At 54.5% G+C, this 27066-nt stretch overlaps 3 protein-coding genes across 7 annotated transcripts in view; 1 reads left to right on the forward strand and 2 right to left on the reverse strand.

Annotated features, from left to right (window-relative positions):
* LOC122392294 (phosphatidylinositol 5-phosphate 4-kinase type-2 alpha-like) overlaps positions 1–6392 on the reverse strand; it is a 47537-nt gene extending 41145 nt beyond the window's left edge. The window contains exons 1-3 of the mRNA XM_043386985.1: positions 5958–6392; positions 5617–5714; positions 3563–3673 (exon numbers count right to left, since the gene is read on the reverse strand). Coding sequence (XP_043242920.1) covers positions 3563–3673; positions 5617–5714; positions 5958–6092 — 344 coding nt within the window. The 5' untranslated portion in view covers positions 6093–6392. The remainder of the gene's footprint in view (positions 1–3562; positions 3674–5616; positions 5715–5957) is intronic.
* Positions 6393–8017: 1625 nt separating this feature from the next.
* LOC122392296 (mitochondrial intermediate peptidase-like) lies at positions 8018–26475 on the forward strand. Of its 2 annotated transcripts, none has more exons than XM_043386989.1 (12): positions 8018–8073; positions 12770–12992; positions 13745–14007; positions 16390–16576; positions 16845–16924; positions 17201–17389; positions 18162–18297; positions 19032–19242; positions 19702–19829; positions 24220–24555; positions 24791–25032; positions 25259–26475. In XM_043386989.1, exons 2-12 carry the CDS (start codon positions 12801–12803, stop codon positions 25413–25415), a joined length of 2121 nt encoding a protein of 706 aa, XP_043242924.1. In that variant the 5' UTR covers positions 8018–8073; positions 12770–12800; the 3' UTR covers positions 25416–26475. The 2 variants fall into 2 exon arrangements, with proteins under 2 accessions (XP_043242924.1, XP_043242923.1); XM_043386988.1 differs by lacking the exon at positions 8018–8073 and adding an exon at positions 8114–8200.
* Positions 20561–23849, reverse strand: LOC122392297 (uncharacterized protein K02A2.6-like). Of its 4 annotated transcripts, XM_043386992.1 has the most exons (5): positions 23384–23849; positions 22821–22970; positions 21948–22106; positions 21427–21507; positions 20561–21197 (listed from the first exon to the last, which is right to left on the reverse strand). In XM_043386992.1, the coding sequence occupies exons 1-5, from the start codon at positions 23727–23729 to the stop codon at positions 20794–20796; spliced, it is 1140 nt and encodes a 379-aa protein (XP_043242927.1). In that variant the 5' UTR covers positions 23730–23849; the 3' UTR covers positions 20561–20793. The 4 variants fall into 4 exon arrangements, with proteins under 4 accessions (XP_043242927.1, XP_043242928.1, XP_043242926.1 ...); XM_043386993.1 differs by having other exon boundaries at positions 20561–21507; XM_043386991.1 differs by having other exon boundaries at positions 21427–22106.
* Positions 26476–27066: the final 591 nt, after the last annotated feature.

Consider the following 27066-nt stretch of genomic DNA (forward strand, 5'->3'; position numbering starts at 1 on the left):
GGTATACAAAGTCAAAATTCCAAAATTCGTTTTTTGATTTAATTCGCGCTAATCTGACGTTTGGCCACACTGTGCGGCGTCCCACTCCCCAGTCGGCCGGCGCCTAGCTGGGTCACTGGACCGGCGCGGCGCCCCTGGTCGGGCGTGCCAGAGGGACCGACGACTGCTGACCAATTGACCATGTACCGGGCGTGCCCGGGTTATGTTCATGCACTGCTGGCGGAGCGCACCGACGCACCGCGGATGTGTGCTGACCGGGCCGGCCACTGGGTGGCGGGCAACAGGCTCCCAGTCTGCCAGAGCGTAACAAGTCTCCCAGCCAAAATCCGGTTCCGCCGCTCCCCCCCCCCCCCCTGTTTCTTTTTCGCAATAAATAAGAAGGCATTAACGGTGGCTGAAATTACACACATTTCCTTTGAGCTCATCAAGATCTATAAGCAAAACCGCATGTCAACCAGGTTGGGCCACTGGCAAATGAAGCCATCGTGAGCCTCTGCACAGTCCAAAACATGTCGCAAGTTCACAACGCTCTGCGTCCCAAGGAATCTCTCGCTGGGCGACAAGACTTTCAGGAAATAAGAACTCACTAGTCGCTACAACTTGTTAAACTCGGATCTTTCCATATGTATTGTCTGAGGTCAGATCGAACGTCACTTCACTATCATCAGCCAACGGGGAAAATACTTAATCTGCTATTTAACGCCGAAAGTGATAACATCCTATCTCAAGCACCTAGACTCGTGATTTCTTATCCTTCTGACACGATGGTTACTCATTGCATTCTTTTCCTTCCGTGGTGTGTTTCGTGTGACGTCACTAAATTCATTTCAGGTCAGCAAAGCTTTCGTCGACAGCTGCCGACCAAATTTAGTTTAGTGAGCCGTAAAAATAGAACGAATTCAGGACAAGCCGCTGAAACGAATTCCATATACACTGTGCGAATTCCATGCAACATGAACTCCTTCAACCGGTACTGTCTTCATGCTGACCTTTCCTAAACACAAAGTATGTTAACCGACGCTGATGAACGTTACAAAGGCCATGGTGTCAAAATCCCTGGCCCGCAGCCATTTTTGCCGGTCATTTCCCAAATTAAAACTGGACAGTGGACACCGACACTTGGGCCTCATTTCATAAAGCGAGTCCGTAACTTATGCCGGTTTTTGGGCTTGTATTGCAAGCGCATGTGAAGCGATAAATTTATTTCCCATTCTCCCTTCTGTTCTTGCTTGCAAGGTAAATAAATTCAACGATTCAAACTATCGTCATCGCTTCACATGTCCTTGCAATACAAGACCAAAAAATCGCCGTAAGTTACGGACTCGCTTTATGAAACGAGGCCTTGGTTCTGACTTGACCTCCCCCCCCCACACACACACACACACTGCCACCCGCCAGCCTCCCACCATACCACAGAGCTACCGCCTGCATCCCCCCCCCCCCACCCCCACTTCCATCTGCCGGTCCTCGGCCATACAACTCGACCTACCGTCCACCCCTCCCTTCCCCCACCCCACCCCCACCTCCATCTGCCGGTCCTCGGCCATACAACTCGACCTACCGTCCACCCCTCCCTTCCCCCACCCCACCCCCACTTCCATCTGTCGGTCCTCGGCCATACAACTCGACCTACCGTCCACCCCCTGCCTTCCCCCACCCCACCCCCACTTCCATCTGCCGGTCCTCGGCCATGCAACTCGACCTACCGTCCACCCCTCCCTTCCCCCACCCCACCCCCACCTCCATCTGCCGGTCCTCGGCCATACAACTCGACCTACCGTCCACCCCTCCCTTCCCCCACCCCACCCCCACCTCCATCTGCCGGTCCTCGGCCATACAACTCGACCTACCGTCCACCCCTCCCTTCCCCCACCCCACCCCCACCTCCATCTGCCGGTCCTCGGCCATACAACTCGACCTACCGTCCACCCCTCCCTTCCCCCACCCCACCCCACCCCCACTTCCATCTGCCGGTCCTCGGCCATGCAACTCGACCTACCGTCCACCCCCTGCCTTCCCCCACCCCACCCCCACTTCCATCTGCCGGTCCTCGGCCATACAACTCGACCTACCGTCCACCCCTCCCTTCCCCCACCCCACCCCCACCTCCATCTGCCGGTCCTCGGCCATACAACTCGACCTACCGTCCACCCCTCCCTTCCCCCACCCCACCCCCACTTCCATCTGCCGGTCCTCGGCCATGCAACTCGACCTACCGTCCACCCCCTGCCTTCCCCCACCCCACCCCCACTTCCATCTGCCGGTCCTCGGCCATACAACTCGACCTACCGTCCACCCCCTGCCTTCCCCCACCCCACCCCCACCTCCATCTGCCGGTCCTCGGCCATACAACTCGACCTACCGTCCACCCCCTGCCTTCCCCCACCCCACCCCCACTTCCATCTGCCGGTCCTCGGCCATACAACCCGACCTACCGTCCACCCCCTGCCTTCCCCCACCCCACCCCCACCTCCATCTGCCGGTCCTCGGCCATACAACTCGACCTACCGTCCACCCCTCCCTTCCCCCACCCCACCCCCACTTCCATCTGCCGGTCCTCGGCCATACAACCCGACCTACCGTCCAACCGCTCTCCCCATCCGTCGGTCCCCGGACAGACAGTTCGACCAGCGTCTACCCCCTCCCCACCCCCACCCACCGCGCCGGCCCCCGGCTACTGTTCAGCGGCCGCGGCTGCACCGGCCGGCGCCACCATTACAGGCAATTACCAGCATCAGCGGAAGCCATGTCATGACCGCAAAGGCGACGGCCTTACTTCCCGGAGTCCCACAGCAGCGGCCTTCCTTCCCCAGCGCCCAGCAGCCTTACTTCCCGGGCTCCAACTGCAGTTCCAGTCTTACCCCCCCCCCCCCCAACTCCTAGGGTAGCGGCTCTACTCCCCGACCTCCCAGGGCAGCGGCACAGCGACCTTACTCCCCGGAGGCCCAATGCAGCGGCCTTACCCCCCGAGCTCCCACCGGTCTCACTTTTCCAGGTCCCAGGGCAGCGGGTTTATTTCGCGGAGTCCCCCAGCAGCGATCTTACTTCCCGGGCTCCCAGGGCAGCGGCCTTACTCCCCGGGGTCCCAGGGCAGCGACCTTACTCCTCGGGGTCCCAGGGCGGCGGAGGTAACAAATGTAAGCCAACGGAGCTCACGTCCGCGGAATACGGGTAACGAGTTCGTAAAGGGAAAACGGGAGATTTTGCAAACACGTTAATATAACTGGATGGAATGACCTGAGACGAAAGGAAGGCTTCACACATTTTCATGTATCCAGTGTGATCAAGTGCATTGGAAAAACCGGCAAGACGCCAAGAATCACAGGCACCTCGCGCCTCACCTCGCAGCCAAAGGTGTCCGGGGCGGATCATCCCGGAGCGGCTAGCCCCGGGGCCGACGGAACTGCGGCGGTTCACTGCGGAGCGGCCCACCCTGTGGCCCGGCAGCCCACCCCGGAGCCACTGGAGCCAAGACCGCCCACACGGCACCCCATGCGTCCCGCCGCCCGGAGTCTCACCCCGGTGCCCGGAGCGTCTCAGCCCGGAGTCCGGAGCGTCTCACCTGGTCAGCGACTGCATGTAGTCGTGGTCGTGCACGCTGAAGCGCTCTCGCAGGTTGCGGAACACCAACGGACAGTACTCCTTCACCTTGAAGTGACTCGGCATGTTCTCCCTGCGGAACACCGCACCGGCGTGAGACTCACAAACAATACGACCTCTCGTAAAAACGGACACCTTCCTAATCACCATTGTTTACGTGTATACCGTCTGTACAATCAGGGACGCTTAGGCACCTTCAGTTGCAAATGACACGTTAGTGATGATGCGATGCTTTCTGTCAACACCGACGCGTTAAAAGGGGCGTTTTGCTTGAATAGCATTATATTCAAGCCAGGGACTTCCGCAATCTATTTCACTACTGCATCACAAGTCGGCAGCCACGCAAAAAAAAAAAAACTAATGAGAAACAAGCTCGGTCAGCGTAACTGAAAATTTTGCACAACAAAGGTTACTTTTCACGTGTCAGTGGAAGTCAACCGTGAACATAAGCAGTATGCACGACAAAACAAAATACCTGGATTTCACAACACCCCTACTGCAAAAAAAAAACGTTTTAAACGAAAATATAATTTAGACAAACCTAATAAGCAAACCAATTTTTCAAAAAGGTCCCCCGAAGGTCATGTAACTTTCCATGAACAGCAGTAAAATGGAGAAATGATACGTACAATACAACCCTAAATTATGTACTATCACGACCCGATGCCGTATATTGGCACTATGTTTTGTGCGCACTTTTCATACCACCTTGAGAGAAAACCGAGCTCGACCTACCCGCCGGCCGGCTCCTGTCGACAATGACATACGTCAGCGGTCTGCGCTTCGCTGCCTCAGCCGCAGCGGCGTAACGTTATATTATCCTGGCATGGGGACATTTGATCGGCGTGGGGGAGGGGAGGGGGAGGGTAGGGGCGGGGTCGGCCACGTCACGCGGAGTCGGTGTCACTGATGGCGAGCGCAGGCACCCGCCGGGCCGCTTCCCGTTCCTGCCCTCTCTTCTGTATCGTGCCACTGGGCTGATTGGCAAACACCTACATCGCGGCACTGTGCTGATTGACATATAATATCGGTGGGTGACTCCTCCTTCCATGACAACGTGAGATCGAGAAAAAAAAAAACAGACCGCTTGCCAGCGCTTGTTGCGCAGGCCTCGAACCCTATAACCGTCCGATCGCGCACTCCGGGTAACGGGAGAACTTTCAGATGCCCTAGTTCAGCGTGTCCATCAAAGCCGGACACGGCCTGTCCCACTGAACTGACATCAACTGGCTGTGGTTGCTTCGACCCACTACAGACCATCCCCATCAATACATAGTCTCATATAGGTATCAGGTGCTGGAGCGACTCAAACCTGAGCTCTCACCACCGGTAGTCCGACGCTTCATAAACTAAGCTACAGGAGCAGGGCACCTGATGTCTGATGATTTCCTCGACAGACCTGACTTACCCAAAAAGCACAAACGCCTGATACCTGATACCTGATATTTGGGGATCATTGAAGGCACTAGGATTGCCCGGTGGATCCATCGTAACTCGTAGAGAGCTCGGGTGGCATTAACACATTACTTTTTTAACAGACAGGTGTGGTACTTTGAAATCAGGAGCCCAACATGGCATAGAAAACCTCATTAAGAGGTTACAGCAGGTCCCTAATTTCTAGCAGGCCATTATGACCTGACCTGGAAGGCTATAAAACTGCACCTAGGATGACTTTAAAAAACACATAAGTAGCCTATAGGTACCACTGTGGTAGCCTACGTAGTCTACATATGCCCCTAGGACAATAATTTTTAACACCATGAGCTTCCTCCCATCACCATTCACAAGAATTGCACTTGCTTTTACCACAAAGATCTAGCTGAGAAAAGTGAAAACTGATAAGCAATCTGACTGACCCCATTCATATTAGTAGTAGTGAAAGCAACAATACAATAAGGGGTTAAAATCCTGGAATTAATGTTAACAATATCTCCATTAGTATACCTGCACTTAAATTGCAGGCAGGCTGCCTAAAAATAAATACACAAATAGCATTTAGTGCTAATTGGTACTTACTTGTTGAATAGGTAGTTGTCCACTCTGATTTTGGAGAATGACTTGAAGTCATCTGGCATCAGCATGACTGGGATGTTGATGTGGGTGAGCTGATTGATCTGTGGGAAATCACCAGAATAAGTCAAACAGTGAAACAGGTGTGCATTGACCAGAAAAACACATGGAAAATATAGCCATTCATACTTAATGCAGGGGGATAACATCTAATGGCAAATAGTTTTCACAGAATCATCGCAGCAAAGCATAACAACTGAGCTGATTGCCAAATGCATTATCATGTCATGCAAATGGTAGGGGAGTCCTATGGTTGCTCAACATGCAAATAAAATAAAGATACTTACAGTGTGATTGACACCCCACATGAGAACTGATAGTAGGGGTTCATTTGCCCTGAATAGTTTCACTTTTTGGTGCTTAGGGCGCATATGCTTCTTTTTAAACTTTGACCCAAAATTTGAAACAGATGGAGATGACATTTCGAAATAGAAAATGTAGCTCAAGAATAATACAACAAAACGAGGCCACGTTATGACAGCTCAAATCTAGCAGGATTCCAAGAAATAGACTGTTTAAGCGCTTTCGGTCTTGGTCTTTCTTCAGCAGACGTCCTGCTTTGGCTCCCAATTAAAAACACTGCCACTCAGCACCTAATACAAACACGGACACACGGCCACCACGCCAACGCGCAGTCATGCCTGAATAATTATTTTGCAAAATGCACAGTACACCATAATCGATCCAACCAATGCATCGCCCAGAGACGTGAGACGGGGCCGCATTCTCGCGCAGTTCTCGCGCTTCCTTCGCTTCCCTCCTAAGTTTGGCAGTCAGTCTTTAAAAAAAGAGACATTTTCCTAGAGAGACTGTGACAAAATCTCTCAAAAGTGTTAAGATTTGACAATCTTCAAAATCAATAAAATAGCCAACGATTGGAATCTCACTACATTGACTCACTTCTCAAAGATCAGCTGTCAAACATAACATTGATGATGTTTCAAAAAATTTAAAAGAGTTTCCTTGGGAATTCTCTGGGATTATTTCTTCAGTTATCTTTCCGACTTTTCTGAAAGTCTCTACGGGTGTCTGAAAACGATCTATGAAATAAATCTATCAGAGTCTTCAAAAAAGCACGAAACACTTAGCATAATTTTATTTCAGCACTTATCCTTTAATACGCTCAAATCTTTTTAAGGAAATAAATGGGATTTTCATGTTTTAAATACACGGAAATGTATTTAGTTTGATTATGTTATAGTGTCAAAGTAACGCATTTATAATTTGACTACCTTTTCCTAGTTGTTTTGTCACTGCAGCGTATTTGTTGTAGACAAAAGCTATTGCTCATGCAAGTGTTCATAGCACAGCATATACGGGCGCTGTTCGGCAGCCGGCTATTTTGTGTGCAGGGTATGACGCATTCCGCGAGCCGACGTCACGGGCGATGACGTCGGCTCGCGCGCGAGCCGAGCGCCAACGACAAACTAACGGGAACCGTCGGACACCCTCGGGGCATAAACCGCGGAGTAGCATATTGAGCGAGTCTTATCAGGGAAATTCATACATTTTCGTTTCTCAAATGATAATCAGGGTGTCTCTTACCTTTTTACGTATCTTTTAGGCTTACCTAACTCTTCAGTTGCCAAATATCTGCAATTTATTCAAACGAAGGTATTTTCAGTAAATATCAATGCTATAGACCGAAATCTTTTGAAGAAAAACTCCAACCAATAGAAATAAAAATAACTTATTTTATTACAACCATTTCCTCCAAATTAACAACATAAAAACTCACTTTTACACACATCATTCATAATAAAGTACACTAACACGCCGCTTTTGACAATTGCGGCGTCGAGTGGCGCGCTGCTAGCGCTCTTTTTCGATCGCAGAGACCCTGCACGCGCGCGAGCACACTACGTCACGTCCGGGGCCCTGTTTCACCGGTGATAGCAGCACGCTGCTATCACACGTGTCAAATTGGGTTTCCATGGAAACATCAATAAACCATTACGTCGTCAATCTGTATGATGTCATCAACTATTGCTGCTTACATCTTCACGGCCGTGCGATCAAACAAATGTATCAAACGCAATTCAACGAGACAGCAACTCTGTTCCAAACGCAGCTCACGGATTACACGAAACGTCATTAGTGTGACCTCATCACATTACGTCAGCTCGCGCAATTTGATAGTAGCTTGCTGCTATCACCGGTGAAACAGGGCCCGGGGGGCACAGGTATATGAAAAATCGCAGTGACGTAACACTTTTCTCGCTTCTCATTGGTCAATAGCCCGTTGCCGGGGTAACGTGCACGTATGTGAGCGCCGGCAAGAGTACTAGCCGGCCGCCGATCAGGGCCCGGTCTTGGCCAGGGTCTTGGCGAGAACTCCGTCTTGGCATAGCATAGCAAGAAGAGTTCATTGGTTCATAGGGTTCATAGGCGGCAGCGGTAGCGGTAATAAAACGGTAGCGGCTGGCGCGGCATCTTTTGATATCTTGCAGTGAAATGGTTATTATATATGTTTCTGTGAAATACGCACATCAGGTGTTTCTCTGTAAATGTAAAAAGGTCAAAGTGTACAGTGAGTATATTCTGTAAAAGATAAGTGAATTTTACTTCTCTCAGTGGAACTTGGAACAGGGACCAGTGGACGTTATTGGTACTGCAGTTTTATAACATTTCATGCGAGTTAAAGGGACCCTCCCACCTTCAAAAAAGTTTATGAATTGGCATGAAAGTGATGTCGCTCGGTTCAGAAAGAGCGAAAACGAATATCTATCGAATTTCACCGAAAAATATTCACAGGTTTTCAAGATATTAGACTTTTACTTTTGTTTACTTTTTGGGATCTCCGCTGTTCCTAGCGACTTTATTTGGGAGCAATAGTTTGGCAGCTGAAAGTGCGGCACTTGTTGCGCGCAAAGCAGCATATGCCACCGCGTGCTACAAAACGTTTCAGTCAAACATTTAAAAATCGTTAAATATCTGCGCTGACGTCACACATTCAGAGGGGTATTCCTATGCATTAGCCCCTCTGAATCAAAATGCTGCAATTTTGAAATTCAATATTTCCGATTTAAGACATTTCTTGATGTTGTGAGTGCCGAAACCGGTAATTGTGAGCCAGGGACCCCATTTTGGCTATCTCAACTCAAATCTAATGTTAAGGTGGGAGGGTCCCTTTAACTGCAACATGTTATCCATAAACACTGGAAAAGTCAACACTTAAACAACCCTTGGCCAGCACATCAATCCGCATTTTGTATCTCCAATTATCATCACAGTTCTCATTTGTTCAAAAAAGTTGTCATATTTTAAACCTCAGTTAACCTAAAAATGGTTTCACCCTCTCTAGCAAATCAAATATGTCAGTGAACTCTGGGGCAACATTTAAGATCCATACCTATTCCGTTGATTTTTATGACTGGAACAGAAGTGGGTGTCAAACTGCCAAAAACAACCATGCATGGTGATTACCCACAAAACCCAATCATACATCTTTTGCCTGCATTAGACAACTGAAACTTCATGCCACATCATGATGTAGATCAAGTTAAAACACAAAGATTTTCTACCAAGCTAACTTCTCATTGGAATACCATGTAGTGAGATACATACTAATACTTCATTGCAACCAGCATAAGCTCTTGATAAAAATTTTCCAATACTCACCTCATTTGTGTTGTTCTTGTCTTTTTTCAACAAGTGATATTTTGCTCTCTGTAATATGGCCTCATGGCAGCTTTGACTGAAAATGAGTGCCTATTTACCTTACCTTACCTTACCTTCGTGGTGATCGGGATTGAAAAGGCCACTTGGCCTGGGGATCCCGCTCTCATCGAGCTCGTGTCGGGATACAGGCTAGGCTCTCAGGGATAGGGGGTGTCGTACATGATGCCACCCCAGTGCTTGTCCAGCTGGGCCTTGAACTGGTTGACGGACTGTGCCGTGACCACTGCACTTGGTAGGGAGTTCCAGTCGTTGATGACCCTGAAGCTGAACGCGTTTCTGCGCACGAGTTTGGTGGCCCTCGGTTTCTCGAGCTTCCACTCGTGGCCCCTGGTTCGAGCTGAGTTGCTCTGGGTCAAGAAGCTTTCTGGCGATATGGCCAACCCTCCGTGCAGCAGCTGATATACGGTCACCATGTCGCCTCTGCGCCTCCGGTAGTAGAGTGATAGTAGTCCCAGTCGACGGAGTCGTTCAGGGTACGGGAGGTGCTTGATTTGTGCGACCATTGTTGTTGCACGACGTTGCACGCGTTCAAGCCTCTTCTGGTCCTCTTTCCCAAAAGGTCCCCAGATTGTGTTCCCATATTCTAGGAGGGGCCGAACCATGGTCTTGTAAAGAAGCGGCAGCGTGTGTTCGTCAATGTTGGCGAATGAGCGTCTCACGACGGCCAGAATCTGTGAGGCTTTAGCAACGGCTGACGCGGTCTGCTTGTGAAAACTGAGTTGGTTGTCGATTTCGATGCCGAGGTCTTTCTCCTCTTCAGCGTTCTGGATCAGGATGCCGTTCAAATAGTACGCATGTTCCGGGTTCCGGTGGCCGAGGTGCATCGCCTTGCATTTTTGGGCATTGAAAGGGAGCAGCCACTTCTCAGACCAGCGGACGAGCGCATCGATGTCAGTCTGGAGGTCATTGCTGCTACCCAGGACGCGGCGAACAGTTTGACCGAACCAGTGACCTCCGAGGGAAGATCGTTGACAAATATTGTGAACAGTACAGGTCCGAGCACCGATCCCTGTGGAATACCACTGGTCACAGGGGCCCATGAGGACTTGCATCCGTGGACCACAACCCTCTGTCGGCGATCGATCAGAAAGGCTGCGATCCAGTTGAGAAGCGGGCCCCGGACGCCGTATGCAAACAGCTTGCGGATCAAACGTTGGTGCGGCACAGAGTCGAACGCCTTGGCGAAGTCCAGGTAGATGATGTCGATGTTGTCTTTGTTTTCGATGGCGGTGCTCCAGTCCTCGATTGCCTCCATCACTTGTGTCGTACACGACCTCTTTGGGAGGAAGCCGTGCTGGGCGCTGGAGAGCAGACCGTTTTCGCGGAAATGTTGGAGGAGGGCGTCTCGGACAATTGATTCGAGGACTTTGACAGGAATGGCAGTCAGAGTGATTGGACGATAGCTTGAGGGGCGTTGGCGGTCACCCTTCTTGAAGATCAGGGTGATCTCGCCTGTCTTCCAGTCCGAGGGAAGCGACCCAGTGTCCAAAGACTTGCGGAACAGTATGCTCAGAGGGGAGGAGAGGGCCAGTGCTGACTCGCGAAGGGTTCGGGGGTGTATCGCGTCAGGCCCCGGCGCGCTGGTTGTCTTGAGGGACAGCAGCTTTCCTTCCACTTTCTGGGGAGATACTTCAACATCATCGAGGAAGGGGCCCTGCCAATCAAGGTCCGTATCTGGTGCTTCAGTATCTTCATGGGTAAAGATGCTGCTGAAGTACTTGCCCAACATGTCAGCCTTGTCTTGGTCACATGATGTCAGGTCTCCCCGTTCGTTTAGCAGGTTGTCAACTCTGCTCCTGGTGCGAAGCCTCGTTTTGGCATACCTCCAAAAGGCCTTTGGGTTCTGTTTCAGATTGCCAGCTAGCTTGGACTCGTATTCCTTGCGTAGAGTTCTGGTGAGCTTCCTGAGTTCATTTTTGCAGCGTGTGAACCTGGCGTAGTCGATGGGGTCAAGCGTGTATCGGTATGTAGTCCAGAGCGACTTCTTTTTCTTCCTCAGTTGCATGGCTCTGCAGTTCATGTAGATGTTTTACTTATGACGCGATCTCCTCTTCCTGGAGCTTTCGGTTAGGGCCTCCGAGAGCCGCGCTTTGAACGTCTGGTATGCCTCATCCAGGTTCATGCTGTGCATATCGGACCAGTTTTGTTCACCAAGGGCGGTGGAAAGGTGTTCGTAGTCAGTTATGGTGTGATACTCGGGGAGTGAGGCGGCAGCTTCAGTGTAGCAGGAGAGAGTAAACCGAATGACCACATGGTCACTGTTTCCTAGTGGAGATTGGTACTGCATGTCTTTCACCATGCCCTCCTCGTTGGTAAAGATCAGGTCCAGCACTGACGGTTTCTCGCCCGATCGGTATCGAGTCGGGCGCTTGATGTGCTGAGAGAGAAGACAGTCATGTACCATATCTAAGAACAGGTGTGAGCAATGAGATGCAGGTGCAGATGATGTTTCAGACTCCCAGTCAATGTGGGGGAAGTTGAAATCGCCAACAATGATCAGGTGTGAAGCATGCAGTGAGCAGGCCTTCTGGAAGAGTTCTCCAAGTTGCTTTGTGCTTTCCTGCATTGCACCAGATGGGCTACGGTAGACACAGCCCACCAGAAGGCTATCACTTCCTGCGAGGCACAATCTTACCCAGGTGTTCTCCACAGATGATTTTTCTAGATGAACCTCTGTTACCTTCAGGTGCATTGCCGTGTAAATGCATACGCCTCTAGTTCCACTCTGGCCTAGGTTTGGGGTGGATAGATCGGAACTGGAATGCATTACATAACCTGGGATATTTAACAGTGCAGGAGCAATGGGGTTTCTCTGGGCTTTGGGAATTACCTCAGAGATGAGGATAACGTCAGGCTCATCACCGCAAATCAGCAGGCACAGTTCATCTCGTTTGTTAATAAACTGGTCAGCATTTGTGTATAAAACCGTGAGATTCTTCTTGTTGCGAGAGGTTGGGTGGTTTAGTCACAAACCATTTGCTGGGTGGGCTTCTGAGCTAGGTGCTGGGGTTTGCAAAGGTGTGCCACCATTGCCGTCCACTGCACCAGGTCTCTGCACTGTGCCACCACCCTCGTGGCTGGCAGATGCCATGCCAACAGCTGGAGGCACAGCGGTTTTCTGGGCAGGTACAGGCGCGCCAGGGGCGATGTTTCCAGCCTGACGAGTTTGAGAAGGCACAGTGGTGCCACCAGGGTTCCTGCTTGTGCTGGAGGCATCGTTACTTGTTTCCTGATTGACACAGATTATCTTCCCCCCCCCCTTGATTCTTAGGTTGTCCTCACCGGATCTCCGTCTGGATGCCAGCTCTTCCCTCAGCTTCCTGTTTGCCTCTCGTTCCTGTTGGGTCAGGTCAGGTGTGATGTAAGTGTGATGTATTTGAAGGATGTTGTATGTAATAACATAAAGGTATTCCCTCAGATCTGGACCTAATGCATCTACTTATTGAGAAATGAAGATTCAGCAATTGAGTAGGCTCATTTTGCCTGGGAAGCACTCGCTGAGATGGAGCCATGTGCAGCTGAGGATACATGGCCTCTGTCAGAAGAGAGGCTTGTCCACGTCCTCTCTGGGAAAGCTGGGTGCGGCCTTTGACACCAAGCAGCAGCCCAGAGTCGATTTGGGGTGGTGGAAAGAAAATGAAGTGAGTATATCATTCTCTTCCTCTCTCCCTCTCCCTCTCCCTCCCCTCCACTCGCCCTCGCCCTCGCCCTTCCCCTCTCCCTCCCCTTCCCCTCTCCCTCTCCTTCTCCCTCTCCCTCTCCCTCTCCCTCTCCCTCTCCCTCTCCCTCTCCCTCTCCCTCTCCCTCTCCCTCTCCCTCTCCCTCTCCCTCTCCCTCTCCCTCTCCCTCTCCCTTTCCCTCTCCCTCTCTCTCTCTCTCTCTCTCTCTCTCTCTTTCTCTGTTACTGTTGCTCCCACTCTTTCACTTAGGTACTCAAAAGACAATATGTATCTACTATCTATCCTACAAATTGGTGAGGCAGCCCATGTCTGACTTTGATGTGCACACACTAAACTCTGGAAGGCATCTGAATTCTCATTACTGGGAACTGCCCCAGTTGGGAGGTAGGGATCCTGGCCCACACACAAGAAAAAAAAACTTGCGAACAAGATCTCTGGCTTTCTGATTCTGTTCTGTCCATATGCACATTTAAGGAAAAAACATTATTTGGTATCAGAATATAACAGATATCCATCTACCTATGAAGCTAGGGTTCAGTTGGGACTTGGGCTGCATCTGGGATCAGTGGCTTATCTGAACTCAAAGCCGTATACTGCAAAGGCAACGAGAACGAGTGGGGTGCTGGCGCTGCTGCCGAGACCGATTATGATATGCACGGTTAGCTGGTGCAGAGCTGTTTTCCGACCACGGTGGCCGCTGGCCGGTCCGGCAGGGCCTGTTCGGGTACCCGGAGCTGCGGACTGCCGACGGGTTCCTGGCGATGCGGGACGGCGCCGTCTGCGACTGCCGCCGACTGGTGGACGAGGCGTGCAGCCCGCGCCGCCGCCGCAAGATGGTGCTGGTGTTCGACGACCTGTCGGACGCGCTCTGCAAGGTGGCCGACATGGCCGAGTTTGTGCGGCTGGCCCACCCGGACGCCTCCTACCAGGCCACCGCCACCGAGGCCTGCATCGCCGTCAGCAACCTGGTCGAACAGTGAGTCGCCCGCCCGCGTACCGCCGAGGCTCTGTGCAGCTTCTGTGCAGTTTTACATCATCAGTCTCTTTGAGCTTTAATGGCGAACGTTTTGTATGGGTGGATTTCCGAGTCCAGAAACTAATCTACTTAGAGATTGTCGGGATCTACAGACTTTCACTGTTCCATCGGAAAATGGAAGGCGAGTGTTGCGATTTAATTAAAGGCGGAATATGTAACATGTTTCGCATGTCCATAGCCGGACGCGATTTGTCATACCATCGCAAGACGCAAGTACGTCCACTCCAGTCGCAACACCCCGCCCAACTGCACTGTTCCTACCCGTGTAGGGGAGAGTGGGGTAATTTGGCCTTTTTTTTAGAAAACGATGTAACTAAAAATCGGCAACACATTTCTGCATTTTCTCAACGCTGACATGTGTGACATACATTTTACTTTCTTGGACAGTAAACTTGAAATGATAGAGTAACTACTTATATTGAAATTGTGACGTATTACAAAGGTCTGCGAAGCGGCCAAATTGCCCCACTAGCAGGGTTATTTGGCCGGGGGTGTGGGGCAATTTGGCCGGTGTTAGTTTGAGGCCATGATTTTTGTTATAGGCGAGTCATCTTCACATTCAGCAATGACGCGTGTCCTACGACGCATTTGAAGCATTTTGGAGGTTGACTCAGCCGTCACAGGGGTTGAAAATAGTCAAAATAACGGCTCTAGATGCGATGACAGTTTTTTTTTACGAATAGCTTTTGAAGTAATCAAGCTAGGCCAAAACTAAAAGTAGCATCGTAATTCTCTCGTCATTCCGCATCGAAACGTGTATGTGTTGACCTCGAGAGGTCAAGGTCAAAGGTTGGCTTCAGGTCACGTTACCTCAGGTCGCTTGACCTCAAGGTGACGTGAGTTCAAGGTCATCATGTATATCATTCGATGTGCCTTGACGAGCTGAACACAATGATACCATTTGCGCGGCTGTATCTTTTTTCTGTAAGTATTTATTAGCAAAAAAGGTTGGAACCGCTGAACACCCTCAATGGCGCTAATGCTATAATGTTGGAATTCGTTTACAGCCCAAATACTACATGTAATACAATTTTTAAACGGAAGTAAAAGTTACCATTTTCTAACGAAATTCACCTTTTATGAATTTTGAATAAAACTAAGAGGGGGAAAGTTTTGACATTTGTTCTCGAGTTAGTTCTGCCGACGACAAATGAATAGAGACTAAAGTTATTTCATTCAGTTTTATCAGCTTTCGTACAGTTGGGGGCGGCCAATTTACACCACCGGCCAAATTACCCCACTCTCCCCTACCTTTCCCCCACTGTGCGCCCCGAAAGGACTGCTGCTGCCACCCCTCTGACCTGCTGCCACCCCTCTGACCTGCTGCCACCCCTCAGACCTGCTGCTGCCACCCCTCTGACCTGCTGCCACCCCTCAGACCTGCTGCTGCCACCCCTCTGACCTGCTGCCCCTCTGACCTGCTGCGACCCCTCTGACCTGCTGCCACCCCTCTGACCTGCTGCCACCCCTCTGACCTGCTGCCACCCCTCAGACCTGCTGCTGCCACCCCTCAGACCTGCTGCTGCCACCCCTCTGACCTGCTGCCCCTCTGACCTGCTGCCACCCCTCTGACCTGCTGCCACCCCTCTGACCTGCTGCCACCCCTCTGACCTGCTGCCACCCCTCAGACCTGCTGCTGCCACCCCTCTGACCTGCTGCCCCTCTGACCTGCTGCCACCCCTCTGACCTGCTGCCACCCCTCTGACCTGCTGCCACCCCTCTGACCTGCTGCCATCCCTCTGACCTGCTGCCACCCCTCTGACCTGCTGCCACCCCTCTAACCTGCCGCCACCCCTCTGACCTGCTGCCCCTCTGACCTGCTGCCCCTCTGACCTGCTGCCCCTCTGACCTGCTGCCACTACTGCTGCCACCCCTCTGACCTGCTGCCACCCCTCTAACCTGCCGCCACCCCTCTGACCTGCCGCCACCCCTCTGACCTGCTGCCCCTCTGACCTGCTGCCCCTCTGACCTGCTGCCACTACTGCTGCCACCCCTCTGACCTGCTGCCACCCCTCTAACCTGCCGCCACCCCTCTGACCTGCTGCCCCTCTGACCTGCTGCCACCCCTCTGACCTGCTGCCACCCCTCTGACCTGCTGCCACCCCTCTGACCTGCTGCCACCCCTCTAACCTGCCGCCACCCCTCTAACCTGCCGCCACCCCTCTGACCTGCTGCTGCCCCTCTGATCTGCTGCTGCCACCCCTCTGACCTGGTGCCACTACTGCTGCCGCCCCTCTGACCTGCTGCCGCCCCTCTAACCTGCTGCCACCCCTCTGACCTGCTGCCGCCCCTCTAACCTAACCTGAGCTCGCCTCCGCCCAGGATGAACACGCACCGTCCGCTGTACGACGCCCTGGAGCGGGCCGTCGCGCACGGGGACCACGTGCACACGGACGGCGTGGACCAGCACGTGGCGCGCCTCTACCTGCACGACTTTGAGCAGTCGGGCATCCACCTGGACGGCGCCAGCCGAGAGCGGGTGGTGCAGCTCACCGACCACGCGCTGCAGGTGAGCGCCTCAGCGGGAGAGGGTACCTGCCAGCCGGGAGCGGGTGGTGCAGCTCACCGACCACGCGCTGCAGGTGAGCGCCTCAGCGGGAGGGGCGGCGGGGGGGGGGGGTACATACCTGCCAGCCGGGAGCGGGGGGTGCAGCTCACCGACCACGCGCTGCAGGTGAGGTTGCCAGCGGACTAATGTTTAATGTTGTCCGGTTTAATGTTGAGTTACGACTGCAGTGATCGCCCCTGACCTGACCCGAGTGATCCGCTTCCGCCAGGTAGGCCAGGCGTTCCTGGCAGGCACACATGAGCCGGCCACCGTGAAGAAAAAGGACCTTCCCGAGGACCTGTCTTACCAGTAAGGGCATACTTCAGCTTCTGCGTCTGAGGTCTAGCTGGGAAAATGCTTTATCAACATTTTTATCATTTGCTCTCTCAGTATCTCCTCAGATGAACCACTCTGTCCGTGCGTTTAGCTTGTTAAGTCAAGATTACCGTGGCCTGCGCCCAACCACCCCACTCCCCTGCCTCATCCCCCGTCCATAGTTTCGCGATGGACTGTGACTGACTCTCTGCCCCCTCCCCTCCCCTCCGTTAGGTTCGCGGAGACTCTGTGACTCTGTGTCCTCCCCAGGTTCGCGGTGGACGGCGACTCTGTGACGGTGGGCGGGCTGATGGCCGACTCGCCGCTGGACCAGACTCGCGAGGCCGCCTACCGCGTGTACCTGCACCCGGACCCGGGCCAGGAGGCGCTGCTGGCGGCGCTGCTGCACACCCGGCGCGCCCTGGCGCACCTCTGCGGCTTCCCCAGCTTCGCGCACAGGTCAGCGGACACTGCGGCACAGGTCAGCGGACACTGCGGCACAGGTCAGCGGGCACTGCGGCACAGGTCAGCGGGCACTGCGGCACAGGTCAGCGGACACTGCGGCACAGGTCAGCGGACACTGCGGCACAGGTCAGCGGACACTGCGGCACAGGTCAGCGGACACTGCGGCACAGGTCAGCGGACACTGCGGCACAGGTCAGCGGACACTGCGGCACAGGTCAGCGAACACTGCGGCACAGGTCAGCGGGCACTGCGGCACAGGTCAGCGGACACTGCGGCATAGGTCAGCGGACACTGCGGCACAGGTCAGCGGACACTGCGGCACAGGTCAGCGGGCACTGCGGGACAGGTCAGCGTACCACTCAGCGAGTCTGAGCGGCTGAGTGCGCTGACCGGTCAGGCTGTCCCGCGGGAGAGGTCGGCACTCGTGTTCAGCAGGTGGGGATCGCTTCAGGTGCACCAGCAGACGGCGTGGGACGCTACCTAGGGATCGAGATGGTGAAGGTGTGTTTAATGTTTATACTGATAACAATAGAATAGAAGGACTGTTTCTCGCTCCCTGATCGCTCGATGGTCACACCCCGGTCCCTGCGCAGCCCGCACCCTGTCTCCCCCCCCCCTCCCCCAAGGAGCGGTAGCGGCAGTTTGGGGCTCACTCAGGGCCACCCTCCCCTCCCCCCGCTGTCGCACAGGGCGCTACGCGGCAGCCTGACTAGGTCCCGGGCCCACGCCCTGACCCTCCCCTCCCCCCGCTGTCGCTATGTTACAGGGCGCTGCGCGGCAGCCTGGCGCGCACACCGGAGACGGTGGACGCCTTCCTCTGCCGACTGAGGGACGAACTGGCACCTGAGGCCGCCAAAGAGTTTGACACCATGGCCTCCATGAAACGGGCCACCAGCTCCCGGGTAAGAGGGAAGACTAGGTCAGACAGAGGCGGAGGAACGGTGGGGTATATACGGACAGAGGGGGGGGAGACACTGACAGAGACAGAGGGATGGGGAGACACTGACATAGACAGAGGGGTGGGGAGACACGGACAGAGGGATAGAGGGACGGAGGGAGACACGGACAGACGGATAGAGGGATGGGGAGACACTGACAGACGGATAGAGGGATGGGGAGACACGGGCAGAGGGATAGAGGGACGGAGGGAGACACGGACAGACGGATAGAGGGATGGGGAGACACTGACAGAGACAAAGGGATGGGGAGACACTGACAGAGACAGAGGGATGGGGAGACACGGACAGACGGATAGAGGGACGGAGGGAGACACTGACAGAGACAGAGGGATGGGGAGACACGGACAGACTGTGGCAGGATAAAGGAGGGTTCGAGAGGGAGACCCAGGTCTGATACTGACTCGCAATTCTGAATTTTTTTTATATTAGCTGTTGCAATTTTATTTTCAACCATGAGCAACTGGTCATGCAGTCGATTGGCTTATATGATCTGTGATAGACCAATGAATGCATTGAAGACTTCCGACTACATGTTCCCCTCTCCACAGCCGCTGGGTGGTGTACACGACTTACTCAACCTCCCCGTCCACAGCCGCTTGGCCGCCTGGGACGTGGCGTACCCCCCCCCCCGTCCATAGCCTCTGGGTGTTGTACCTGACCCTCCCCCCTGTCCACAGCCTCTGGGCGCGTGGGACGTGCCGTACCTGGCGCACCTGGCGCGCCGGCAGCGGCAGCGCGAGGAGGACCTGCGCCTCTCCGAGTATTTCTCGGTGGGCACGTGTATGCGCGGCCTGAGCGCGCTGTTCGGTCGGCTGTACGGCGTGCGCCTGGAGGCGGAGGAGGCCCGGCCCGGCGAGCTGTGGGCGCCCGATGTGCAGAAATTGGCCGGTGGGTGCGCCGGGTACAGCAGAGGATGATTGGACAGGGTGCGGGCGGCCGGTAGTGAGGGAGTTCTGGGACTTTTCGTGCCGCGATTACAATGGGTTAGTTCATTTGGTTTCAGCTGTGAAATTTAGGATTTGTGTTATTGGGTTTTTATATTCCTTATTATCATGAGTCAAAAGATGTTAGCTGGTTGGTCATAATTAGAGAACTCTTGGTTGGCTGTGGATAATCGTTATTTTTGACGCTCTACAAGGATGTCCGTAACTGCAGTACACGGTATCGCAGGCTGTAGGCTGTATTCCGAAATCTGTGCTGTTCTCAGTCTCTATACCTCAGACTCTCATCACTCTGATGAATGTGCATTGTGCGTGTTTCTGACTCAGCCACCAAAGTCCCCAGCTCTCTCTCCACCCCTCCAGCCCGCTGACCGACCTTCCCGTCCCCTTCCCCTGGCGTTGGCAGTTGTGCACGAGTCGGAGGGCCTGCTGGGCTACATCTACTGTGACTTTTACACGCGGCCGGGCAAACCGAGCCAGGACTGTCACTTCACCATCCGCGGCGGCCGCGACCTGCCCGACGGAACATATCAGGTGAGAGCGGGGATAGATATGCAGATACTGTCCGATGGGACCTGTCAGGTGAGAGCGGGGATAGATATACAGATACTGCCCAACGGGACGCAGTCCAGGTGAGCGGTGGTGATAGGCCACTGCCTAACCGTATCAGGTTAGCGGCGATGATAGGTGAACTGACACTGACTGACGGGGCGTACCAGGTGGTGAGGGAGGACAGAATGGTTGCGGTCCCTGGACAGAATGGATTATTGAAAAAAGGTGTCTCCCTTTCTCTCTCTTAGTCCGGTGGTGGTACTGATTCAGTCGTGGTGGTGTCCCGTTCCCTCAGAGTCCGGTGGTGGTGTTGATGTACCGCTCCCTCAGAGCCCGGTGGGGTGCTGATGTACAGCCCACCGCTAAAGTATTGTAGGGTTTTACCAATCTCAACGTTTGGCTTTGACTGGCGATTGTTTAATGCGGAGTGATCGAAAAGAAGATGCCAATAGCTAAAGTTGCAGCTGCAAGGGTGACGATACATATAAGCTACATTCAAAGTTTCATTGTAGTCTGGTTAATCGTTCCTAAGCTTCAGAAGCAGAACATACCCATGACTGAAACCGCACATTACTTCTGCTGTGGACTGTACCGTTCCCCGTTCCCTCAGAACCCGGTGGTGGTGTACTGATGTACCGTTCCCCGCTCCATCAGAGTTCGGTGTTATGTGAGGTGTACTGTTATGTTGCCGCCGTCTCACTCACAAGCACTTCTTCATCAGACGGACTGTATTGGATCACGGCCGGTCAGAGAGTGACCATCAGTCGGTCAGCGGCGGTTCGTCTCGACCGCGCAGCTCCCCGACCTTCGACCCCGCCCCCAGGCAGTCGGTCGGTCAGCTGCGCCGAGCGGCGGCCCAGCCGGGCGGTCACACGAGCGGTCACACGAGCGGTCACACGACCAGCACATGCAGCAAATAGACGGCGCTCACAGCACTCCTCCCCCTTTAACAAGTTTTTTTAGCCAGCCGAGCAGAGCGCCGCAAGGCCGGCGCCGCTTCTACCGGCTCTGATGCACGCGCGCCACGATTGCCCTCGCATGTTGCTCGCTTATTATAATCACTGATATACGGAAAACGCCCCCTAGCGTCCATCACACATGGCACTGCTGGACCGCGAAGCTTTCCCGGCTCCGTCGGAGGCGGCACCGTCACCCGCGCATCGAGGGGCCCACGCTCAGCCGTCACAGAAGCAGAGCCGTCGGCCAGCAGATGATCCACGTGGGCGAGACGTATGCGACCGTCCGGCAGCCGCACGCTGTACGTCAGTGGGCCTCCAATGGCGACGACGACAGCGCGCTGCCATTTCTCGGTCGCTGCTGGCCGCAGATCTCGAACCAAGACAGGTTGACCTGCAAGAAATGATCGTGAGACAGTGTCGACAGGCTCATGTCGCATCCGCGCTGCAACACTGGGCTTGAGGAGCGAGAGCTTTGTCCGAGGCAGTCTCCCAAAAAGCAATTCGGCGGGTGCCCGGGCTGTTGTGACGCATGGAGTCGTTCTGTATTTTGCCAGAAATTGTGCTACTGCTGTGGTTCTGGGTCCTGCATACCTCTTGAGGAAAGCTTTGAAGGTACGTACCAGAGACTCCGCCTGCCCGTTTGACGCTGGGTGGTACGGCGGTGTCAGACGGTGATGAATACCTCGCGCTGCCAGGTAGCTCTGAAACTCTCCAGAGGTAAACGGCGGGCCATTGTCTGACACCAACGTCACCGGAAAACCATGCGTTGCAAAAATGTCCGTCAACACTTCGATGGTCTTAGTAGCCGTTGTGCTAGACATGTATCGCACTTCTGGCCATTTTGAGTAAGCATCAACGAGCAAAAGGTAGGTTTTTCCTTCAAAAGTGGCAAAATCAATGTGGACTCTGTCCCAAGGCTGAACTGGGTATTTCCACGGGTGTACATTCTCTGGTTTGGGCATGTTCGCGTTCTCGACACAGGACGGACACGAACGGCATACTTTTTCAATATCTGCATCTAGCCCTGGCCACCAGAGGAACACCCTAGCCAGTGACTTCATCTTATGAATGCCAACATGGCCTTCATGAAGCTCCTTCAGTAGCTGAGCTCTATATCTGTCAGGTATGACTACCTTCTCACCGAGCTGTACGCAGCCGTCGATCACGGTGAGCTGCTCTCTCCGCTGCAGGTACGGCTTCAACCGGCTGTCGTTCGCGTGCCCGGGCCAGGCGCCGGTTCGAGCCCAGCCGAGCACCACGCTGAGCACCGGATCCTTGGCGGTGGCAGACGCCACCTGGGCTGCAGTGACAGGCAAGACGTCATCAACGGCACAACAGCCCTCCTCAACGTCCTCCAACACATGCACGGCTCGATCACATGTATCTGGCCCCGGCAGTCGGCTGAGGGCATCAGCAGCTACGTTCCGACTGCCCGGCAGATATTCCACATCGTACTGGTACATGCTCAGAATGAGTGCCCACCGCTGAAGACGTGCTGCAGCCACAGACGGAACTTGTGTGTGTGTGGTCCGAAAATGTGACACAGCGGCTTGTGGTCGGTGACTAGCGTGAAGGAGCGGCCACACAAGTACTGATGCCACCGCTTGACGGCAAAGATTATGGCCAGTGCCTCCCTCTCTATTTGCGCATACTTTCTCTCGGCCTCTGTCAGTGTACGAGACGCAAACGCGATCGGACGCTCCCCCGACCCGTCCACGTGCACCATACACGCTCCCAGGCCGTACGCCGAGGCATCACAATACACCTTGACTCGCTTACCCAGATCGTAGTGAGTCAAGCAGCCAGCGTCTGCGAGCATGGACTTTACCTCAGAGAATGCCTCCTGGCATTTTGGGGACTAGTTCCACACGGTATCTCTCTTGGTGAGATCGTACAGCGGTCTGAGGACGGTGGACAGATGAGGAAGGAACTTTGCGTTGTATGTGACCATACCCAGGAATGTCAGCAGCTCCTTGGCGTTCTTTGGTGCCGGCATAGCCAGCATGTCTCTCACCTTCTTTTCGCTCGGTCGCACTCCCTCGGTGGTGAGAGTGTATCCCAAGAACTCCACAGACCTCTGGAAGAAGCGGCACTTCTCGCGGCGCAGCCGCACACCGTACTGCTGAAGGCGGCTGAGCAGTTGTTCGAGGTTGTCCACGTGCTCCTGGCGAGAGGATCCGGTCACCAAAATATCATTAAGATAGCACGCGACACCCTTCAGACCTTGCAAAATGCTATCCATCGTTCTTTGCCAAATATTGGGAGCAATATTCAGGCCAAATGGCAGCCTCCGGTGACGCATCAGCCCTCGTGGCGTATTGACCGTAAGCAGTTCCTGACTTTTTTCCGAGACGCGTAGCTGTTTATATGCGTTTGCTAAGTCCAGTTTTGTGTACGACTCTCCCCCCGAGAGGCAGCTAAACATCTCCTCCGTAGTCGGTAGCGGATACGACTGCTGTTTGACATATCTGTTAACTGTGACTTTAAAGTCGGCACAGATCCGCACATTTCCTCCCGGCTTCTTGACAATTACCAAGGGTGCGGCCCACTCGCTCTCCTGTACCGGGTAGAGCTCACCTTCCTCCAGCTGCCTGTCGAGCTCCTGGTTCACCTTCTCCCTCAGTGGAAACGGTACCGGCCGGCTCCGGAAGAACCGAGGTCTGGCATTGTCGTCCAGCTCGATGTCAGCTTCGATGCCTCTGATCTCCCCCAGCTGATCGGAGAACACATCTTCATATTTCTCCTGCAACTGGGAAGCAGACATGCACACTGTGTGAACGTCACGTCCGTGAAATATTCTATTCCAGTCCAGCTTTACACGGAACAACCAATCACGGCCTAGTAGCGGGTACTTGTTACGCACGTTCACCACCAAAGCTGTACCTGTGAACTGCTGGTCATCGTGCTGAACATGAGCACGCATCTCTCCACACACGGTCAATGGCGTGCCATCATACTGTGACAGTCTCTTTTTTGTGGCTACCAGTGGCTCTGAGTCGTACCCAAACACTCTCTCGAATACATGCTCTGGAATCGTAGTGATTTCTGCACCCGTATCTATCTCATCCTCGTCGCCACTGTTATGTTGCCGCCGTCTCACTCACAAGCACTTCTTCATCAGACGGACTGTATTGGATCACGGCCGGTCAGAGAGTGACCATCAGTCGGTCAGCGGCGGTTCGTCTCGACCGCGCAGCTCCCCGACCTTCGACCCCGCCCCCAGGCAGTCGGTCGGTCAGCTGCGCCGAGCGGCGGCCCAGCCGGGCGGTCACACGAGCGGTCACACGAGCGGTCACACGACCAGCACATGCAGCAAATAGACGGCGCTCACAGCAGTAGTGTACTGATGGGCCGTCCCCGCTCCCTCAGAGCCCGGTGGTGGTGTACTGATGTCATGTTCCACGCTACCCCAGAGTCCGGTGGTGGTGCTGATGCTGGGCCTCCAGCCGCCCGGCTGGTCGCGGCCCTGCCTGCTCACTCACGCCCAGCTGGAGAACCTGTTCCACGAGACCGGACACGCCATGCACTCTATGCTGGCGCGCACACGCTACCAGCACGTGACGGGCACGCGGTGCAGCACCGACTTCGCCGAGGTGCCCTCCGTGCTGATGGAGTACTTTGCCGGCGACGAGCGCGTGCTGGCGTCGTTCGCGCGTCACTACCGGACCGGCGAGCCGCCGCCGCCGGAGGCGCTGCGCCGACTCTGCCGCGGCCGCGCCGCCTTCCCCGCCGCCGACGCCCAGCTGCAGGTCAGAGAGAGTGGGGGAGGAGAGAGCCGAGGGGAGAGTGGTGGGAACGGGAGCTGAGGGAGAGGCGAGAGATGGGGAGGGACAGGGAGTGGGGAAATAAATTTTGAAACCTCTGCCGGCATGGTATTTGCATCAGCTTTTAAGTCAAAATCTGACGGTTGACTCTCCCGCCCCTGTCTGCCATCACCCCTGCGGCGCGCCCACTGACCGCCCGCCCTCTGTCCGGTGTTGGCAGCTGTTTTACGCGGCGCTGGACCAGCGGTACCACGGCACCGAGCCGCTGTTGGCGCCCACCACCGACGTACTGGCTGAGGTGCAGCACGCCTTCTACGGGCTGCCGCACGTGGCCGGCACTGCCTGGCAGCTGCGCTTCGGCCACCTGGTCGGCTACGGCGGCCGCTACTACTCGTACCTGATGGCGCGCGCCGTGGCCTCGGCCATTTGGCGGGAGCTGTTCAGAGCCGACCCGTTCGACCGGTGAGTGACCGGGCGGGGGACGGGGGGGGGGGCAGACACGTGAGACTGACGGGGCGGGCCGACCGGTGGGACGGAGCGGGGCGGGCTGACCCGTGAGGACCCCTAGTGTGTTGAGTGTGCCTTCTTGTCCGTTGTCTCCTGGTGAGTGAGGCTTCAGAAGGGTGAAGGAGGGACAGGGGCTGGTCAGTGCACTGTGTACCTCTGACCCCTCTGAACCTCCCTGCAGATCTGCCGGGGAGCGGTACCGCCGCGAGTGTCTGGCCCACGGCGGCGGTGTGCCCGCTCACCAGATCGTCTCGGGCCTGCTGCGGAGGGACGTGTCGCCGGCGGAGCTGGCCTCGTCCATCGTCACGGACGTCATCGGCCAGCGGGCCGCCGGCTGACGGGCTGCCACCCGAGGTCTGACGGCAGTGCAGCCGCCGCTGAGGTGCCGTCACCCGAGGTCTGGCGGCAGTGCAGCCGCCGGCTGACGGGCTGCCACCCGAGGTCTGGGGGCAGTAGCCGCCGCTGAGGTGCCGTCACCCGAGGTCTGACGGCAGTGCGGGCGCCGCTGAGGTGCCGTCACCACTGCTGGCCGACTGGGAGGTGGGTTAGCAGTACGATGGTCGAAGGCGCTGAACACGACCTGAGGGGCGTGAAGGAAGGCGCTGTCGGTCAGGATAGATGGCTGTGACGTCACAGGGCGGGACGACGTGGAACTGCGCGCCGTCTAATGGTGATAATATGACGTCATAGTGACGCCATGATGCGGCAGTACAGAATCGATCCGTCTCGCCATCGTAAGAGCTCTTACTGCTCAATGTTTGTTGTGTAGTATATCGTGTCACCTTCACCCAATCATACACCTCGATATCATGAAGGGTCGTGACGTGTTTCTAGACGGCCATCAAAATGCTCAGGTATTAGACAAAATATGTATGCTACTGATAAACCAGTCTTCCTAAAGCTTCTGTAATAACATAGGGCATTCGACAGGTTTTTTATCTCTGTAATCTTATTTTGTAATCCGGTCATTTTGTTGGTGATTTGTTCCATATTCAACGTTTTGGAAGTCACACATGTGCGGCATTTCTTGAGAGGTCAATTTTGATTTCTCGTGGTACCCCTGGCGCCATACCTCCACCACGGAGTGACACAAGTCCTACCTCTGTGAGCGCGGCATTATCTGACTGCCCCCGCCCCTCATTAGCGCTGCTCTCATTAATGGCCCGCTGGACGCCATGGCTCTGCTCACCGCGCTGGCGCAGCGTGTGCCAACGCAGTCATACATCGAGGTGCAACATTCAGAATCGGTGCAATATGGGCCGGTATGTAGTCACTCGTGCCAACCACCGCGGGGCTAGCTTTGCCAGGTGATAGGTCGATCCTGTCGCTACATTTTGTGAGCTTCGTAACTGATAAATGTCATCAGTGTTTTACAAGACAATAAATGACGCTTCCGTCTGCAGTTTTTCCGTTGTTACCTGATAAGTTGGCTTTTTTTTGGCGTTTGTGTGAATCGTCGCAAAATGGCACACAGTGATTAATAAAGTAGCGACATTATCTGCGGCATTAGCTTACTAATCGGTCAAAGCCATACTCTGCTCAGAGAATGGGATATCATGTGTTGATCTTTTCTAAATTGCAAACTGTGTTTACCACCAAGTGAAGAATCAACAATTTTAGGGTTTTCATATAGGAGTATCCTGCACCTTGCTTTTCTCTCGCCCTCGGTTAAGTTTCAGCATCTACATTCTACACTACGTTCGGGGCCAGCCTTCACTCAGCAGCGTCCTTACAGTGCTCACAGTTTTACAGTGTGGCACCGTGCTGGCTCTAAGGCCCGGCTCGGTGCGGCGCGGCTCTAACAGTCACCGCGATAGAGGGTTGTGACATTTGACGTCTGATGACGCGATACGTGTGCCAGCAATGGCCGGTGGAATCAGGCGCCCTCAATATCGGCCCGCGCCCCCGTCCCTGACCTTTGCCACCCGGACCTGACCGTCAGCCTCCCGGTGCGGCCGCTGTAGGTGCCATAGTGTGTTTGCAGCAATG

This window comes from Amphibalanus amphitrite, unplaced genomic scaffold, assembly GCF_019059575.1.
Source record: "Amphibalanus amphitrite isolate SeventyFive unplaced genomic scaffold, NRLGWU_Aamphi_draft 000480F_arrow, whole genome shotgun sequence".
Taxonomy (NCBI): domain Eukaryota; kingdom Metazoa; phylum Arthropoda; class Thecostraca; order Balanomorpha; family Balanidae; genus Amphibalanus; species Amphibalanus amphitrite.